The sequence below is a fragment of the Drosophila ficusphila genome, unplaced genomic scaffold, assembly GCF_018152265.1.
Source record: "Drosophila ficusphila isolate 14025-0441.05 unplaced genomic scaffold, ASM1815226v1 contig_286, whole genome shotgun sequence".
Lineage (NCBI taxonomy): Eukaryota > Metazoa > Arthropoda > Insecta > Diptera > Drosophilidae > Drosophila > Drosophila ficusphila.
The window spans coordinates 9,541,263-9,558,712 of record NW_025064189.1 but is presented as its reverse complement, the minus strand read 5'-3'; the positions used below and the strand labels follow the sequence as shown (position 1 = coordinate 9,558,712).

At 47.4% G+C, this 17,450-nt stretch overlaps 7 protein-coding genes across 14 annotated transcripts in view; 6 read left to right on the top strand and 1 right to left on the bottom strand.

Annotated features, from left to right (window-relative positions):
- Positions 1 to 2,282, top strand: part of LOC108099074 (spectrin beta chain, non-erythrocytic 1) — a 31,604-nt gene extending 29,322 nt beyond the window's left edge. For 3 of the 6 annotated variants that reach the window (XM_017202366.2, XM_017202365.2, XM_017202363.2), the window contains 4 exons: positions 49 to 385; positions 439 to 552; positions 691 to 1,299; positions 1,732 to 2,282. In XM_017202366.2, coding sequence (XP_017057855.1) covers positions 49 to 385; positions 439 to 552; positions 691 to 1,299; positions 1,732 to 1,988 — 1,317 coding nt within the window. In that variant the 3' untranslated portion in view covers positions 1,989 to 2,282. The remainder of the gene's footprint in view (positions 1 to 48; positions 386 to 438; positions 553 to 690; positions 1,300 to 1,731) is intronic. The other 3 variants (XM_017202364.2, XM_017202367.2, XM_017202368.2) reach the window with 3 other exon arrangements.
- Positions 2,283 to 3,925: 1,643 nt separating this feature from the next.
- LOC108099014 (drosomycin) lies at positions 3,926 to 4,299 on the top strand. Its single transcript, XM_017202248.2, has one exon. The coding sequence runs from the start codon at positions 3,994 to 3,996 to the stop codon at positions 4,204 to 4,206; it is 213 nt and encodes a 70-aa protein (XP_017057737.1). The 5' UTR covers positions 3,926 to 3,993; the 3' UTR covers positions 4,207 to 4,299.
- A 264-nt stretch (positions 4,300 to 4,563) lies between these two features.
- Positions 4,564 to 4,911, top strand: LOC108099015 (drosomycin). The gene has a single exon (XM_017202249.2). The coding sequence runs from the start codon at positions 4,610 to 4,612 to the stop codon at positions 4,820 to 4,822; it is 213 nt and encodes a 70-aa protein (XP_017057738.1). The 5' UTR covers positions 4,564 to 4,609; the 3' UTR covers positions 4,823 to 4,911.
- A 548-nt stretch (positions 4,912 to 5,459) lies between these two features.
- On the bottom strand, positions 5,460 to 9,155 carry LOC108099186 (YTH domain-containing protein 1). Its single transcript, XM_017202553.2, has 3 exons — positions 9,001 to 9,155; positions 7,957 to 8,859; positions 5,460 to 7,876 (listed from the first exon to the last, which is right to left on the bottom strand). Exons 2-3 carry the CDS (start codon positions 8,840 to 8,842, stop codon positions 6,624 to 6,626), a joined length of 2,139 nt encoding a protein of 712 aa, XP_017058042.1. The 5' UTR covers positions 8,843 to 8,859; positions 9,001 to 9,155; the 3' UTR covers positions 5,460 to 6,623.
- Positions 9,156 to 9,430: 275 nt separating this feature from the next.
- On the top strand, positions 9,431 to 11,991 carry LOC108099191 (transitional endoplasmic reticulum ATPase). 2 transcript variants are annotated; one of them, XM_017202559.1, is made up of 4 exons: positions 9,431 to 10,300; positions 10,359 to 11,159; positions 11,220 to 11,702; positions 11,907 to 11,991. In XM_017202559.1, exons 1-4 carry the CDS (start codon positions 9,445 to 9,447, stop codon positions 11,921 to 11,923), a joined length of 2,157 nt encoding a protein of 718 aa, XP_017058048.1. In that variant the 5' UTR covers positions 9,431 to 9,444; the 3' UTR covers positions 11,924 to 11,991. The 2 variants fall into 2 exon arrangements, with proteins under 2 accessions (XP_017058048.1, XP_017058049.1); XM_017202560.1 differs by lacking the exon at positions 11,907 to 11,991 and having other exon boundaries at positions 11,220 to 11,798.
- LOC108099194 (brain protein I3) lies at positions 11,924 to 13,015 on the top strand. Of its 2 annotated transcripts, none has more exons than XM_017202562.2 (2): positions 11,924 to 12,127; positions 12,179 to 13,015. In XM_017202562.2, exons 1-2 carry the CDS (start codon positions 12,061 to 12,063, stop codon positions 12,484 to 12,486), a joined length of 375 nt encoding a protein of 124 aa, XP_017058051.1. In that variant the 5' UTR covers positions 11,924 to 12,060; the 3' UTR covers positions 12,487 to 13,015. The 2 variants fall into 2 exon arrangements, with proteins under 2 accessions (XP_017058051.1, XP_017058052.1); XM_017202563.1 differs by having other exon boundaries at positions 12,019 to 12,127; positions 12,194 to 13,015.
- A 179-nt stretch (positions 13,016 to 13,194) lies between these two features.
- On the top strand, positions 13,195 to 15,597 carry LOC108099193 (iduronate 2-sulfatase). Its single transcript, XM_017202561.1, has 5 exons — positions 13,195 to 13,443; positions 13,617 to 13,904; positions 13,969 to 14,989; positions 15,062 to 15,235; positions 15,349 to 15,597. The coding sequence occupies exons 2-5, from the start codon at positions 13,701 to 13,703 to the stop codon at positions 15,486 to 15,488; spliced, it is 1,539 nt and encodes a 512-aa protein (XP_017058050.1). The 5' UTR covers positions 13,195 to 13,443; positions 13,617 to 13,700; the 3' UTR covers positions 15,489 to 15,597.
- Positions 15,598 to 17,450: the final 1,853 nt, after the last annotated feature.

The window sequence follows — 17,450 nt, the reverse complement described above, 5'->3', positions numbered from 1 at the left end:
CTCATCCTTTCGAAAGATCCATACTAATTCTTAGCGTTTTTCCCACAGCAACAGTCGAGCAGTTCGCCGGACATCAAGGTAACCAGCAGTGTGGAGTCGCCTGTGAGCTCCCGCAACTCCTCGCCCGACTCCCAGCGAAGGACCAGTGGTGGTCAGGTGCTGGACGGCACTGCCACCCCCCAAATGGCCTTCCTGCAGCGACAGATGCAGCAGCAGCAGCAACAGCAACAGCAGCAGCAATCCCAGCCCAGTTCACCCAGCTCGTCCACCGCCGGATTCGACCAGAGGCCACCGATCCCGCCCAGAGGAGCACCACCGGTGGCCAGCCAGCGCCAGAGCCAGGAGAACCTGGTAGTGCTGCGCAACCGCCAGAGTTCCAACAACGGTAGGGAGTGCTTCCATTAGCTCTTTCGATTAACTAAAATATATATTATGTAGACCTGCAACAATCCGCCACTTTGCCCGCCGGCTTGACTGGCGTCCAGCAGCAGAATGGGAGCAGCAGGGACGACAGCACAGTGCTGACGCGCAACAGCGAGGCCAGACAATCGGGTAAGTGCTCCAACCAGGGAACCAATGGGGATCCCCAGTCCCAGCCACCAGTGTCTCTGTCCACACACCCCGACCTCCACATTACTCCACTCACATTGTACAAATTGTCCTCCAACAACGCGATGTCGTGTGGTGTAGATAATCCGCCGCCATTGCCAACGACGATGCCACCAGTGGGTGGTCACCATCAGCATCAGCATTCCCATTCCCATCAGAGTCAGAATCAGAGTCAGAGCCACCAGGCGCAGGTCCAGCAGAGGATCAACGCCTTCAACGCGGCGGCGAGTCAGCAGAACCAGCCGGATTACTACAACAACAACCTGGCGAGGCAGCAGCATCAGCAGCAGCAGAGGGTTCCCTCCGGCAGGATCGACTCCACGCGGAAGTTCATCGAGATGGAGGCGCAGAACAACAACGGAGGCACCACCGGAGGCAGTCCCAAGCGGAGCACCATCAACTACTCGAGCAGCGGGGCCAGCAGCAATGGCAACGGTAATGCGAAGATCGCGGGTGGAGGCCACCAGTCGTCCACGACGACGATCACCACCTCGACCTCGACCACCACCACCACCCACCAAGTGACCTCGAGCAGTCGCACGGTGTGGCACCTAACCTCATCGCCCACCTCATCGACCAAGTCATCATCCACTGGCGGCTCCGCGGAGCCCAGCCACGCCATCAGTAATCCAAGCTACATGGGTCTGCATCTGAATAACAATAACGAATCAATCGGAATCGGACTCGGTGGTTAGAAGAACCTCATTGATCCTAACAAGCTCTCCACTATATAACTACTTGACTCCTAGTCCTAAGTCTAAGTGCATGCCTTTCGGTTGTGGTTGACCTGTACAAACTTATTCCTTTCTCTTTGTTTCCAATGCCTGCATGTTGGTGGATAAGGTGCCTCGACCTTCAAGCCGGTGAAGCTAACCCGCCGATCCTATCTGCGCACCAGTTTGCAAAGTACTTCCATGGGTTTTACACTTGAGTCCTTTTAGTGGTTTTTAGTTACCTTTCTATATTGTAATAGTATATGATAAGCTATGTATTATATTCTACTGCCTGCTCACCCTCCGAATCCCACTCTATGTTATGCTCCACTCGAAACACTCCTCATGTGCATGATCTCTCTATGTAAAACGCCTTCGCACCACTAATCCCAACTCTATATCCCACCAGGTTGGGGCAACACCCGCTTCGAGAGCAACCGACCCGTCTCCCTGCAGCCCGACTCCATCAGCTTCTCGCGCGTTTCGGCAGAGAGCTCCAGCGAAAGCGAGGCCCAGTCCATATCCTCCGTGTCCGGGGTGAAGGGCAGCAAGGGCTCCAAGGAGGAGCGGCGCAGCGGCATGTTCCGCATCTTCGGACGCAAGGGCGACAAGGAGAAGGAGAAGGACAAGGACAAGCGCCGGTCGAGTCAAGTCCCGCCGCAGTAAGGACCCAGCCAGGACGAATTGTTTTTGTATTTTTTATATACACCATAATTATTTAATTTGTATCCGCCGAGGGCAAACCGATTCAAAAACAAACAGAAAACGAAAAATTGAAAATTAAACGTGTCTACTTAAAGCTAAAGCGATGAAAAGTATAAATGAAATATTATATATATATAAAGTCAATGTTTTAATTGCATTATAAAATGTATCTGTAAGTTTGTTCGTTGTATGATTAAATTTAATTTCTTAAAAAAAATACCTTAAACAATAAATACTTTACACTATATAAACATATTGCGAAGTGTCACAAATTTTCTGGTTGGGATCGTTCGGCCGATCGCAACATTTTCTGCCAAACTTCACTTTGAAGTACCAGGCGAACAGAATGCCATAGTAGGTGGATACTCTTTTTATTAAAATTTTCCAATTGATCCTAAAAGAATGCCATAGTATATGGCAATATTTTTTAAAAGATTTGTCCAATAGATCCCGAAAGTATGCCACACATTTTTATGGAAAATTACCATTAACAAAAACTCCAAAAAACTGTTACTTTAATAAATTTAAAAGTTGAAGGTGTACCAAATTTTCTTGTTGGAATATTTTAAATAGAATGCAATAGTCGGGTTACTTTTGGGTATGCAATATTGTTCGACAGCCAAATTCAAAATTGAAATATTTCGGGATTGCGACAGAAGCAATAGTTTTTAAAGGTAAGATGGTTTCTCAGAATAATTTCATCGCGGCGGCGGCAAATAAGAATCCTACGATAAGCAGGGGTTATAATTATATAGGTTCATAATAATAGGTTAACAATCCTCTCTCTGCCTTAAATATTGTTCTTGCAATGGGGCTTTAAATGCGTCGCGTTAAAAGTAAATAACCAGAAGTAGCAGATTAAGCCATGGCGGATGTTTATGTTTTCCTGACCAACGTCAACAATAGTCCGTTTGACCTAGCCATCCCCTATATTTCGTCCGAGATGTGCCGATACCCCTTAATATTTTGTTGACTGTGGTTTTATTTTTTTTTTACTTATATAATTCCTGGCAGTATTGGAATTGTTTATTAATTGACAATTCAGCTAATCAGTTAATGAGTTCTCTAATCTAGTGTGTTTACGTTGGATTTTCCCTGTTGATTGACCAAAGCTACGTTTTTAATTTATGGGTTCCTATCTGCTTCTTGTTCCTTTTTTTTATTCAGGGGTTGCGCTATCAACCATTTGAATGTTAATTACTTTGTAAACAAACCTCTGCTCAGCACTCTTAATACTAGATAGTAAAATTTTGAGGTACAAATTAAAGTATAATTAATCTAAAGTTATCTAGTCACGTTTTTCCAAGGGATAAAGATTGCTTTTTATCTCTGAAGGGCTTATTATTTTTGGAAGGAAAGCTTATCTGTATAAAGTATATATATTTCTAAAGGTATCTCGTAACGTTTTTCCAAGGGGTTAAAATTGATTTTTATCTCTGAAGGGCTTATTATTTTTGGAAGGAAAATTCATCTGTGGAGAACTCGTTTTGATTTCACGGGGATCTTTTTTCAAGATTTATTAAATTAGTCTGCGGTTGTGACTCTTTGTCATCTTGTTGTTATGTTTTCTTTATCGCTATAGTTCTTGGGTTAACCCCAACCCTATTGACTGACTGGAGCAAACAAGTAATGTGCGGTAAACTCTATTAAATAAATATTATTAATAAATATAGACAGCAGTGAAGAAAAGCAAATATTTTTAAAATGATCATGGTGTTTCAAGCAATAAATCCAATTTACAAATAATATAGAACGATAAAAACAAGTATTTCCCCCGAAGTACGTGAAGTGACTGCAATTGTATCATCAATTGTTGATCATCTCTCCCTATACCCGACTGAAAGCTCAACTGCGCTGCCGAGAGATCGGGCACTATATAAGCGCCTCCGCGAGGCCTTCCATATCATAAGTCGCTGATACTTCAACAAAAAATCACCAACCAAGCTCTCCCAAGAACTTTCCCAACATGATGCACATCAAGTACTTGTTCGCCTTCTTCGCTGTCCTGATGCTGGTTGTCCTGGGAGCCAACGAGGCCGACGCCGACTGTCTTTCCGGAAGGTACAAGGGTCCTTGTGCCGTCTGGGACAACGAAACCTGCCGTCGTGTCTGCAAGGAGGAAGGACGCTCTAGTGGCCACTGCAGCCCCAGCTTGAAGTGCTGGTGCGAAGGATGCTAAAGCATCAGAGCTCTCTAATATCAATTTAAAATCTCTAATATTGTTATTATTATGCCCACTATGAATATCTAATAAAAATTAATGTACATTAAATCCTTCACTTTTATTATTTTACGCCATTCCTATCAAAATGCTAAAAATCGAACCCATCGTAGCATTTGCAGTCTTCACAAAACACACTTCAGACAAGTTGCCAATTTGTTATTTTAAGTATTTGGCACAATAGTTAGACTGATAATTAATTTGAAACTATTTAGGGCATGGCGATTATTTAAATTGAAAACTGATGTGAAAACTAAATTATACCCGACTGAAAGCTCAACTGCTCGGCCGAGAGGTCGGGTACTATATAAGCTCCTCCGTGAAATATCACCACCCAATCTCTCCCAAGAACTTTCCCAACATGATGCACATCAAGTACTTGTTCGCCTTCTTCGCTGTCCTGATGCTGGTTGTCCTGGGAGCCAACGAGGCCGACGCCGACTGTCTTTCCAGAAGGTACAAGGGTCCTTGTAGGATCAACGACAGCGACAACTGTCGTCGAGTCTGCAAGGAGGAAGGACGAGCCGATGGCCACTGCAGCCCCAGCTTGAAGTGCTGGTGCGTAGGATGCTAAAGCATCAGAGCTCGCTAATATCAATTTAAAATCTGCATGTTATTATTTCTCCCACTATGATTATCTAATAAAAATTAATGTACAGTAAAGCCTTTACTTTTATTATTTTACGCCAATCCTACCAAAATTCTATTTCTTAAAATCGAGCCCATCTAAACCTTATCATTTGCAGTCTTCACAAAATGCGAAGTTGTAAATTAGTTATTTTAAATATTTTACACAATAGTTAGTCTGATAGGTAATTTGAAACTAATTAAGGTATGGCGAATTTTTAAATTGAAAACTTATCTCCCAGCACGTAGCACAAAAAGTACAGAATATTTATCTAAAATTGCTTAAAAAATATTTCCCGGACCTACAGTACACCTTTAAAAGTTGTCAAGGGCAAACTCTATTTTGCATTTATTTTACTTGCATTTTGCAGTTTGTTAAAGTACTGATTCGTTAATGAAAAAACTCATTACCTGTCGGAAATATCAACAAATCAAGTAAAAAAAAAAAACAAATCTTTTTAAAGGAAACTTATTTGAATACTCACAAATAAATAAACAGACAGCTGTCCAAACCCTTTTTTTAATAAATAAAACCCTTTTATATGACCATTCATAACGGCAGCCCAATAATAAGAGAGTTGTAGTAAATTTTGTAACCAGCTGGATTCTTTATTAGGCATCAGTCTTTCAGCATGTCTCTCTCCACTTTCTTTTCCGCAATGTGGTTAGTACTTTTCCATCCGGTGGGTCCAGATACTGCAAAGAAACAGAGCAAACTCCCTAGGTCCGTCCGGGAATGTGTTTGGGTGTTTGTCGGGCGGTCAATGCTCTCGTAAAGCGTGAAAATGTGGCAGTCATTGAGTGGATTCGATGGGGAATCGGTGACCATCCAGTGGGTCAAACAGTTCGGATTGCTACGGTTCGGATTTCTATGGGGCCAAAGGGACCCGGAGCGATTTCGTCTCCGGGCCAAAGTGTAGGCGGATGTGTGTCTGTTTCTGGAATACATACGGTCTTCTGTCGGCAAGACATGTAAGTGTTAAAAATGATTGCATTAGTTTTATACTACGTATAAGGAAGCTTGGATCGGATCGAAACGACTGGACCCTCGTCTTTGAAGTTAGGTAGCAGTGATTATAACTTATAGTCCCCACTCGGAGCTGGGCTCCGCTTAGGTCCTTGAAGGTCTTTGTGGGGCAGAGGTCCCCTTTTTGTTTTGGGGCTGCTTTTGCTGAGTCCAACTCTCGTTTTCGGAACTTTATGGGCTTGGGATGGTTTGATGAGAATGGGACTTGTGGGGTTTGGCACACACGATACACACATCACTGATTGATCACTGCTCTCATGTTAACTTAAGTTCGTTCATGGTGTTGTTGTTGGTTGTGGTTGTTGTTGTTGGGCGTCTCTTTAAAGTCTCTTTCTCTCGCTCTTTATATATTTTCGCTTTCGGGTAAATAAAGTTCACATTTTCTCTCTTTCATTTTGTATTTTTTTTTGTGGTTTAAAATATTTAATTAGCATTAAGATCTCTGTTGTTTTGAAATTTGCTTAAGTCGTAAGTTTGTTTAAATCATAGTGTGGGTGGTGGGGGTGTTTTGGTGAGCGGGACAGAGAGAAAGGGGAAAGAGAGTTGTATCGACTTTAGACGATAGCCGGCTTTCATAGGTCTACGGTTTGCGGTTTGGATTTATCGTATTAACTTTTTGCTTATACCGTAACGCATTCAGCATTTATCATTGCATTTCACACGCGATAGGATTAGGATTACACTTTCCGATTCTAGCGGGGCCAGCAGCACGATCTCGACCCTAGCGCCTGTTGTCCCGATAGCTTCGCTGGCCGCCGCCGCCACCACGCTCGCGAAACGGTCGCGAATCCCGCGAAGATCCGCCGCTGCGATTGCCATACTCCCGCCGACGAGCGCCCGCGGAGCCGTTGTTGCCGTCCCGATTCCGATAGCCGCCGGGTCCGCCCATGCCGCCACCGGATCCTCCGACTCCTCCGGCGCCCATGCTGCCGCCGCCCGATGACGCCTGCGCTCCAGCCGTCCCGCCAGCCCCATTGCTGCCGCCGTTGGCCGATCCCCCGTAGACGGGGAAGCCCGGCGGCGGCACTGTGGGCAGGCCGGCGTTTTTCCACGCGGCGAACTCTTCGTAGCTCGGCGCCTTGTCAAAGCCCGGTGGCGGTGGCCGCTGGGGAGGCGGGTAGTCCGGCAGGGGCGGTGCTCCCGGTCCGTCGTAGTACCGCACCGGTGGCGGCAGTTGCTCGTACATGGCGGCCGCTGCTCCCGGGGGCAGGGCCCCCGCAGCTCCCGCGCCAGCTCCTGGCATCGGCAGCTGGGCGAACGGAGGAACGAAGGGCAACGGCGGCAGTTGGCCGTGCATGTTGCGCATGTAGTCCGCGACATAGGCCTCGGCCGCTGCAGCCGAGGACATGTAGCGCTCCCACAGCGGCATGGCCATGTCGCCAGGTCCGCCGGGCGGAGCTCCTGCTCCACTGGCCATTTGACGGTAGGGTGAGCCGCTGCGCTTGAAGCCACCGCCTGGCGGAAGGCCCATGCCGTGGTGATGACGGTACGGGCGGTGGTGCGGCGGGCCGTGGTAGCTCCGTTTGTGGCGCATCGGACCCAGCTGGTCGTGGCCTGAACCCCTGCCGCCGCCACGACCGCCTCCTCCGCCGTGGCCACGCGATGAGAGACTCCTCGGCGGCTTGTAGATCACGTGGATGCCTTTCTCCCGCATCACGCGGGCCGTCTCCTTGGATTTCTTGAGTATTGGGGTCAGTTCGATCTGCTCGTCCTCCGGAAAGAGCCTGCACAGCTCGCCACCGATCTTGGGCTCGATCTCCTGGCCGTCGCGACCGATCTTGACCGGCTTGCCCTCGTTCCAGGTGTTGTGCAGGTGCAGGGTGGCGTTGAAGGAGAGCTCCTTGCGGCAGATCCAGTCCAGCTCAATAACGCCGCCCAGCGCCTTGGGCGAAATACTGGGCGGCAGGACCCAGGCCACCTGGGGAATGTCCCGCCGGGAGGGAGCCGCCATTCGGGCAAAGCCTGCAAATTTACCTGTAAGCAAAAGCAGATTACGGTGATGTGTGTTTGGAATTAGAATATAGTTATATGCGCTTTCCCAGATTGTAACCTACCGCTCTCGTTGACCGAGAAGATGAGCAGCACGTTCCTGGCCTCCTTAAAAGCCTGATTAAGATTGGCGTCGTTCTGCGGCAGGGTGGCCCAAACGCTCTTGTTCTTGGACAGCTGGACGTTGTCGCTGTTGTTGGACTTGATGAGGAAGAAGCGCGTGTCCCGAAACAGATAGTTCAGCTTTGTCATGTAGTCGTAGCCCTTCTGTGAATGTGACTGCGACCCTCCGCCGCCATTGGAATCCTTCTCCGGCGTTGAGCTCTTTGAACTGGGTTTACCCCTGCCATTGCCACCTCCGTTGCCCCCGTTTCGCTTGTGTTGGGTGCCTGAGTCCGAATCGGAGGACTCGCTGTCAGACTCTAGAGCCGGAAGAGCCGGCTTCTCGTCCTCTGCCTCGCTGACGTCGCTCTTGTGACCGCCGGAATCGTTCGCGTTGGAGGGTTTCTTGCTGCGCGGCTTCTTGGCGGGCGGCTGACGCTCCTCGGTTTGCGGGGATTTGTCCTTGACTTTCTCGGAGGACTCTGAAATGGACGTCTTCTTGGACTCACTGGCCGTGCGCTTCTTTTTCTTTCCCCCGTTAAGTTCCTCAGGAGTCAGCTCCCTCTTGGCCTTGTTTTTGGACGAGCCCTTGGAAGACTTCGCCTCAACCGTGGGCTGTGGGCTTTCCTTGGCCGCCTTCTTACTCTTCCGTTTGCCACTGCCCACCAGCGATGATGTGGCCGTGCTCACCGAGCTGATACTCGGCTCGGAGTCCGAGGAGTCCCCGGCGTTTGATTCAGAGGCCTCGCTTCTTGTGTTGAACTCAAAGTCTTGCAGCTCCTCGGCGATGTCCGCCTCGTTTTCGTCCAGTCCCAGGTGCACTGCGTCCAGGTCCGCCATCTCGCGCATCGGCAGCGTTTGTTTACCTACACGCAGTTCAAGGAAGTCCCAGAAATGAATGGAGCACCCACGCACACATACACAAGCCGAGAAAAATATAGAGAAAAACGCCGATCGATCGGCTAGGTGAGTAACGCTCTCTGAAATGCAGCTTAATCGAAACCCACTTGCTGCTCTCGGCGTAAATTGTGTGGACACTGGTTTAGCGCCACTTGTTATCCACTCTTTACCGCAATAAGCCAAGTTAAGAACGCGAAAAAACACAGACTTTACAAGGTTTTACACAAATTCTGCGTCACAGCGGCGACGAATTGGCGATGGCGTCAGAAGAGTGCGACTATATGTGTCGCGAGCGGCGACTATCGCGGTTACCATCGCGACTATCGATACGAGGATGCAGCTAAAAAGTAGCTAAATTTACATTTTTAAATAACTTATTGGCAATATTTGTTAGTTAGGACAAATACGGAAATTTAAAAATAATATTTGTTCTGATTAGCTTAATGTTTTCATCTCGATCGTAAGGAAGTAAAGTATACTTGTGAGTCCGTTAAAACAGTCACATGTTGTAATCGATAAGTTATCGTTTGAGTCGAACAGAGGTAAACAATATGCACCAAACGCAATTAGATTTTCCGGCATTTCCGCTTTCCCTGCTGGACGACTGCGATCTAGGCACACAAAAGTGTTATGTGCCCAAAGAGGAGGATATTCCGTCGACAGGATGGTGCCGATGCGTCCTCTCCGATGGAAGCTTCGCCGTTTGTTGGGCTACAACGCGTGCCGGCAGTGAAACTTGTTGCTTCCTTGATGGAATGGTCACCTCCACATCGAAATTTTCACCTTCTAATCAGCAGTTGGTGCTCTTAGAACCACTGGAAATGGTTTCCTGTCCAGAGAGGATTTCGTGTGTAGTCACAATTACTCAGGAGTTACTGCAACGGCCTCAGGTTTCTATGGAGGATCTGAAGGATGATGTTAGTGTTTTCCTGCGCCACCTGAAGCTCACCAAAGGATGCTGTGTGCAGCACAAACGCCTTACCCAGCTGGGCATTGCTTGTGTGGAGATCCTCGATGTGCCAGGCGTGGCAGTTAATGAATGTTTCGAAATAGATCGAGATACTGAGCTTCTCCTTAAGGACACACGATTGGCTTTACCCTATTCGTTAGTTTCCACGTCAACATACCTGCCCCACAGCTTCGAGCAGTCCATTGCGGACCTAGAGCATTTGCTGGTAACTTCAGAGAGCAGTTTCTCGCACAGATTTCCTACCACGGCATTGGTTGTGGGACCTGTGGGCAGCGGGAAAAGTCACCTCCTTGGAGAATTCTTGCGCCGTCATACTTGCAACTGCTTTTACATAACAGCAAGCCAGGTACTGCGATCCTATCCGGGTGAAACAGAAGAGGAGTTGAGAAGAATCTTCCAGGCTGCGGAAATTTTCAAGGAGCAGCTGCGACCTTTACGTAAGTTTTGCGGTTTTTATTAGTCGAAACCAAATGCTGATAATTTGTCCCTTTCCAGTGCCCATTGTTATACTCATCGAGGACTTGGAGCTGCTCTGCCCCTCGTCAAGTTCTGCAGATCCCAAGAACTCCAGCAATTCCCTGCGCATCTCAGCACAGCTCTACAAACTGATAGATGCACTGCCTCAGGGAATCATTTGTGTGGCCACTTCGGGATCTCCGGACTCTCTGCATGAACACGCGCGCAGACGCTTTGTGCGGGAAGTGTCCATCGAGATGCCCAGCGAGGAGCAGCGCAGGCAGCTCGTGAAGGAGCTTTGCCAAGCCCATGAGCTGGATGTCTCGGATACTCTGCTTGATCACATAGCAAGGAACACACAGGGATATGTAATGGCTGATCTCAATCTCCTCCTTCGCCGTGTGCAACAGGAACTTCTTACCAAAGAGACCTCCAGTGTGGAGCAAGTCTTTCGACAGTCGCTACTCCAAACCCAGCCAAGTGCTTCGCGTGGCACGGATGTGCGAGTGTCGAAAATGACGGCCGGCTTCGAGGTAATCGGAGGAATGGAGTCACTGAAACGCACCTTGCAAGTCTCTGTTTTGGCGGGTCTTCGACAGAGTGCCGCATTCGCCCGTTTCGGACTGACTCTGCCCAAGGGAGTGCTGCTCTATGGACCACCTGGATGTGCCAAAACCACTATTGCCAAGTGCCTGGCCAAGGAGGCCAACATGACCTTTATTGCCACCTCGGCGGCGGAGGTATACTCGCCCTACGTGGGATGTGCCGAGAGATTTATTTCGCGGATCTTCGACACCGCGCGTAAAAACGCACCTTGCCTGATATTCCTAGATGAGATTGGTAAGATAAGATCAATTCTCCAAAAAGTGTACAAGTTAACATAAAATCTTCGCTTAATAGATTCCCTAGTTGGCAGAAGGACAGTTTCAAGTGGCGGTGGCGGTGGGCAAGTTCAGCTGCGGATTCTATCCACCTTGCTCACCGAAATGGACGGAATTGTGGGTGGAGGCACTCAACAGCACATACTCGTGGTGGCGGCGACCAATCGTCCGGATATGATCGATGACGCCCTGATACGACCCGGTCGCTTTGACAAACTCATCCATGTTCCAGCCCCGGATGAGGAGTCTCGTCTGGCATTGTTGAAACTTCACGCTAAGCGAATGCCCTTCCACCGAAATGTGGTTCTTGATGAGATTGCAACGCGCACTGATCGTTGCTCTGGCGCGGATCTGTGTAATCTCTGCAATGAGGCTGCCATCGAGGCTTTCCAGCGTGACTTTGAGGCCACTGAAATTGAGCTGCAGGATTTTGAAAAGGTGCTGGCCAAACAAAAATCCTCGCTTACGCAAAACCAAATAGATGCTTACTACAAATTTGCCAGTAGGTTTTCGTAAAATCGAAAAAGAAAATTTAGAATAATACTTAGAAGGTTCGAATTTTTAGGTATGATATAATAAATTTGTTAAATTTAACATATTGTTTTATTAAGCTAAATAATTACTTCGGTTACGTTTTTATTCAACTTCAAATCAACATTCAAATCGATAGATTGGCGCCTACATATGTTATTCGATTTATTCTCAGTTATCGAGCTCAGCTGATTCAACGATTGCACTCTGCGGGAACAAAACAAAGGAAAAACAGAAAACGTTAACGCAATTAAGCGAAGTAAAAAAGCCTAGATTATCGCCCCAAAACACAGAGGCAGTGAGTCACGGGAAAAAGCTTTCCGGCCAGAATGGCAGATACCCGTAAAGACGCTGCGCCGCCGAGCTACGAGGAAGTTATGAATTCTCCGTCGCAGGGTAAGAATCAGGCCCTTAAAAGGCGTTTAATTAAGCAGTATTTAATCCCAGATTCCCGGCTAATAGCTGGCGTTCATCATGGAGCACCCAGTGCGCCACCCCCGAACATGCACATGCCCACGCCCACCTACGGAGCGTTTGAGACGACGCCAGTGAGTGTTGTGATCCAGTCTGCTCCGGTGGCCATGCCCACGGAGATCATCGTCATCGGAGGATGTCCCGCCTGCAGGATTGGCTACCTGGAAGACACCTACTCTGCCTGCGGATTGTGCTGCGCCATCTTCTTCTTCCCGTTAGGAATCCTCTGCTGCTTGGCGATGCGGGAGAAACGCTGCTCCAACTGCGGAACAATTTTCTAAAGGGTCTTTCCCACAGAAATACTAAATCAGCCCCATTTTCCCTATTGGCTTTTGTAACCGTCTTCTACAGGTGATTCCTCAAAAACCTTGCAGCTCTGCTGCACCAACAGAAGGACTTCTAACAGGAAATATATACAAAGAAATCAGAAAAAACACACCCCTTTCGCCTTCGGCGGATTCCTGTGACTATTCCTCAGTGACGACTGTTATTTTGATATCACAAAACTCCAATACTTTTATTAATAATAATCGTTAGCTCACAAATCGTTAAATATTATATGTAAATATTAATCATGGCTGTTTGCGGTGTGCCCCCGTTTTCCAGTCACTGTCCGGCGATTGCTTATAAAGAGAGTGGCCATGTACAGTAGAACTTGCTTACCAACCGATTTTGATCAACAAAAATTATGAACATTTATTCTAAAAAATCTTGGTTAAAGAAAAGTCTTGTTTCCTCTAAAAAGTGTATAAAATTATTATAGTTTTAAAATGGTGATTAGAAATAAAATGATTTTATTATAAAAAGGCAGACATTTTCTAAATTTACTAAAGTTTTTAATATGTGCAAATATTCCATATGTACAATAAACAAATAATGGATGATAAGTCCGTGATTCAAAACATGTTTGTTTTTTGGTAAATAGTGGTTACATTTATGTGATTAAAAGTTGAACTGATGAAAGTTGTACTGTGTTCATTGTGCACTGAAAGCGTCGTCGAGGCGCGCTTCCGTTAAAATCAATTGAAATATAATGGAGGGCGGTTTTGAATTACGCCCGCGTCCGTATTTTCCATGCTCTTTACGCTTTGCCGCGAAAACTGTAAACAAGTGGAAGATATAAACCGGAAATAACGACCCAGAGATACCCAAAACATTAAGTAAGGGATAAGCTTTTACTCATATGTACATTTTACGTGACTATTTCATCTTTTTCATGAGGAATCAACAAATTAAAGGTAACGCTAACAGTAATAAAAAAAAGTGTCGTTTGTTTATCTTGTTAAAATTAAAACATTTACAGTTGTTTAAATAAAAAAGTTAACTTTATTAGTTGCAGAAATGTTTGTAAAGTTTGTTTCGAAACCAATAAGTTACTGATATACCCCTTTATCCGATTTCATGGGCACAGGGTAGCACAACAAATTCGCCGGCATCCACATCCGCCGTGTCAGCATCTTCGAGTCAACAGTCGCGAATTTCCTTTGCCGTGGACATGACCACTGCTCGCCTCCTGTTCTCGCTGATGATTCCAGTGCTGCTGGAGGCAGTTCTTCCCCCACGAAGACCCAATGTGGTGATGGTGATCTTTGACGATCTGCGTCCAGTGCTGGGAAGTTATGGTGATCCGCTGGCCAGCACCCCGTATCTGGATACCTTCGCTCGGGGAAGTCATGTGTTCACAAGGGCTTATAGCCAGGTAAGGATTATGCGGAACAACCTATCTGACTGCTATCACTGCTATATATTGTAAACCTTTTCAGCAATCACTCTGTGCGCCCAGCCGAAATTCCCTTCTCACGGGTCGACGACCGGATACCCTGCACCTGTACGACTTCTACAGCTACTGGCGCACTTTCACCGGTAACTTCACGACTCTGCCGCAGTACTTTAAGGAGCACGGGTACTACACATACAGCTGTGGGAAGGTATTTCATCCGGGGCTGTCCTCCAACAACACGGACGACTATCCCCTGAGTTGGTCAGCTCCAGCTTTCCGACCGCGAACCGAGCAGTTTATGAACTCGCCGGTTTGTCCGGATCGCGAGGGCATTCTGCGGAAGAACCTCATCTGCCCGGTGGACCTGCAAACCCAGCCGTACAAAACCCTGCCGGACATTGAGTCCGTGGCGGAGGCACTGCGCTTTGTGGAATCCCGGAAGAACAACAATCGGGAGCCCTTTTTCCTGGCCATGGGGTTCCACAAGCCGCACATTAACTTCCGCTTTCCGCGACAGTTCCTTTCGCGGTTCCGCCTCTCGCAGTTCTTCAACTACACGGAGGACCGACTGAAGCCACCGGACATGCCGGCGGTGGCCTGGAACCCCTTCACGGATGTGCGGGCCAGGGACGACTTCAAGCACTCCAACATATCCTTTCCCTACGGACCGATTTCCAGGCACCAAGCAGCTCAGATTCGACAGGGATACTACGCCTCGGTGGCCTACGTGGATGACCTGTTCGGCAAGCTGATCGAAGGACTGAATCTGGACGAAACGGTGGTGGTGGTTCTGGGCGATCACGGCTGGTCCTTGGGCGAACACGCGGAGTGGGCCAAGTACAGCAACTTCGAGGTGGCCCTCAGGGTGCCCCTGATCATAAGGAGTCCGCAGTTCCCGGTCAGCCAGACGAAGTTCTACCACGGGATCACCGAACTTCTGGATGTGTTTCCCACCTTGGTGGATCTCGCTGCGCTACCCAAGCTCCCCACCTGCCAGGACTCTCTACAGTTGACCTGCGGCGAGGGCAAGAGCCTGTACTTTCAGCTTATGGGTTTGGGCAGGGGTGAGTATCTTAACACATCTTAATATATTTTTTATATCTTTTTTATATCTATAAAAATTATATATTGTTTAGCTGAGGAACATGTGGCACTCAGCCAGTATCCCCGACCCGGAATGCTGCCCACAAAGCACCCAAACAGCGATAAGCCGAAGTTAAGGAACATAAAAATAATGGGCTATAGCCTCAGGACGGATGTATATAGGTACACCTTGTGGGTGAGGTTCCACTCCCAAAACTTTAGCAGAGGTAAGGTGAAAACAATCACTGAATATTTAGAGTTAAGCGGAGTTTTTTACAACTCTACATAAGCTATTAATAATTTTCTGATTAAAAACTTAATTTGTACATTTGCTTTTCAGACTGGCATGATGTTTATGGCGAGGAGCTGTACGACCACCGACTGGATTCTGGAGAGGAGCTGAACCTGGTGCCCCTGCCCGAGTTCGACGATGTCCGCCAGCGACTGCGACGACGTTTGATGGAGGTCGTGGGCAGCTAGTGGAGATCGGCGATCGGCGTTCGGAGATCCTCCGTTTCCCCGCCGAAACCCTCTGATTTTGAATGAATTCATAAGCAATAAAGGCAGCGCGACAAACGATCGCGGGTCGGCGAAATATCTTGTCGCCATAATTGGAATTTAATACTTCCGGTTGGGCAACAACGTTCGCGAGACGCCCAGACATGCTGCATATTTTTCGCTGTAATTTCTGCGATGGCCCCCCTTTTGGAGACCGACCCCCTGCTCCCCAGGTCCCCAGAGCCCCAATAAAATGAAAAACACAATCCGATCCACTCCGATCCGATCCGCGCATGCGTGACTGGTGTCCATTGCCTTTTTGGCTTCGTTTTTGTGGATTTTTGTGAATGAAATTTCATTCAACGTTGGCGGCAAGCGCGTCTCGCTGCGTTGGCGTCGGCAGCGACGTCGACGCCCAAATCGAGAGAGGATGGGGAGAGGAGTGGAGGAGAGTGGGGACCGGAGTGTCGAGGGGAGACAAGTGGGGGAGTGGGCAGCTCTACGTTGGCGACTCTTTACGAGCTTTCATTTTCGCTTCGGCTTGTTGCCAGGCGAGTGAAAATCTAAACACTAAGAAAAATTTCGATGGTTATTAGGAAGTTTTCATAAAAGAAGACAAAGCAAAAAACAATTACAATATCCGAAGGAAAAGCCCTACTGCTTCAAAGGTAAACTTCACAAGAAGTAAAAGTTCCCCATTAAATATATACCATCCCTAAGCGATCAACATTTTGTGTGAGTGTACAACCGAGTCTGGTAATTAAATCTGCAGCCGCTTGATCGATGTGATCCCCCCGCCCCTGCGGACCCCCTTCCCAGTCCCCGCCTTTAACCCACTCTTTCTCTACGTGCTCTCTAATGTGCATATTTGGTGTGGGCTGCGTTTTGGGTTCGCCATGTGGGCTGTCTTTCTGGAGGTGATTAAACTGCATTTTGGCAGCACTTTCAAACATTTCAAAAAGTATGTGTCTCAAAGAAGGCGTGGCCATTGCGACTTTATGATTTTTGTCATATTTCTCGAGACTTTGTGGCTTTTACAATTCCATTCACTAATTTTGGTTAATAGTGCTTTGCAGAGAAAAATATAGTTTGTTGCAGTTGATTAATTATTTTTCAAACTGAAGATCTATGTTCAGAAATCATACCTTTTTTTAAGTTTACGAAATAATCAGTAGAATTACTCTGCCCGAAGTAGTTAAATTCAGTTTTAAAACACAATAATTTGAACATTTAACATATTAAGTTTGAAAGCTCCATAAGCATGAGGAGGGCTGACGGCAAAGATGGTAATAGAACTATTTAAGGTGTGTTCCCCCTCCTCCAGCCCGTTCCCCGCTCATGTTAATATTATTTACCACATCCACCTACCATAACTTATTTTTACATTGCCATTTCCGCTGTGGGCTTTTCTCTCATTCATTTTCTTTACCGTTGCTCTGTTGACAGCCTTTTTCTTTAATTCGCGCTAGTGCTCCTCCTCCCAATGGGTGGGTCCATCCCCCCTTTTGCCCAATTTGGAGTCGGAGAGGGGCGGAGAATCAGGAGGGTGGGCGGTGCATATATGCAGCTAGTATAGCAGCGAGTATAGCCCGTGTGGGGCCTTTGGCTTGGAGTGTCTGTTTCGGTTTTGAGTTTTGCGGCTAACCGCAGCACAGTCGCATAGCGCGTGTGTTATAATAATCTATGGCACTTTAGAGGTTTAACCGATGGCCGGATAGATACAGCCACAGATACAGATGGAGATAGAGACGGAGATACAGTTCCAGATAGGCTGGCTTAGATGGATAGCGTGGCCAGATACCCAGATACTCAGGTACCGGCTGGGAGCTGTGGTAAATGTGGCAGACACTCGGGCGGGCTGGCTCTAAACTGTATTATACAGTTCGTTTCATTTGGATAGGACACCTAGCAACTTTTATGGTTAATCGCTCGTAGCGAAGACAA

What these genes read in the sequence shown, in the direction of transcription:
- LOC108099191 (XM_017202559.1), top strand. Translation starts at nt 9,445, where the DNA reads ATGCACCAAACGCAATTAGATTTTCCGGCATTTCCGCTTTCCCTGCTG. An exon ending in GGAGCAGCTGCGACCTTTAC is followed by an intron (nt 10,301 to 10,358) that starts GTAAGTTTTGCG and finishes GTCCCTTTCCAG; the next exon opens with TGCCCATTGTTATACTCATC. An exon ending in GATATTCCTAGATGAGATTG is followed by an intron (nt 11,160 to 11,219) that starts GTAAGATAAGAT and finishes TTCGCTTAATAG; the next exon opens with ATTCCCTAGTTGGCAGAAGG.
- LOC108099015 (XM_017202249.2), top strand. Translation starts at nt 4,610, where the DNA reads ATGATGCACATCAAGTACTTGTTCGCCTTCTTCGCTGTCCTGATGCTG.
- LOC108099186 (XM_017202553.2), bottom strand. Translation starts at nt 8,842, where the DNA reads ATGCGCGAGATGGCGGACCTGGACGCAGTGCACCTGGGACTGGACGAA. An exon ending in CTTCTCGGTCAACGAGAGCG is followed by an intron (nt 7,877 to 7,956) that starts GTAGGTTACAAT and finishes TTTTGCTTACAG; the next exon opens with GTAAATTTGCAGGCTTTGCC.
- LOC108099193 (XM_017202561.1), top strand. Translation starts at nt 13,701, where the DNA reads ATGACCACTGCTCGCCTCCTGTTCTCGCTGATGATTCCAGTGCTGCTG. An exon ending in GCTTATGGGTTTGGGCAGGG is followed by an intron (nt 14,990 to 15,061) that starts GTGAGTATCTTA and finishes TATATTGTTTAG; the next exon opens with CTGAGGAACATGTGGCACTC. An exon ending in CTCCCAAAACTTTAGCAGAG is followed by an intron (nt 15,236 to 15,348) that starts GTAAGGTGAAAA and finishes TTTGCTTTTCAG; the next exon opens with ACTGGCATGATGTTTATGGC.
- LOC108099014 (XM_017202248.2), top strand. Translation starts at nt 3,994, where the DNA reads ATGATGCACATCAAGTACTTGTTCGCCTTCTTCGCTGTCCTGATGCTG.
- LOC108099194 (XM_017202562.2), top strand. Translation starts at nt 12,061, where the DNA reads ATGGCAGATACCCGTAAAGACGCTGCGCCGCCGAGCTACGAGGAAGTT. An exon ending in TATGAATTCTCCGTCGCAGG is followed by an intron (nt 12,128 to 12,178) that starts GTAAGAATCAGG and finishes ATTTAATCCCAG; the next exon opens with ATTCCCGGCTAATAGCTGGC.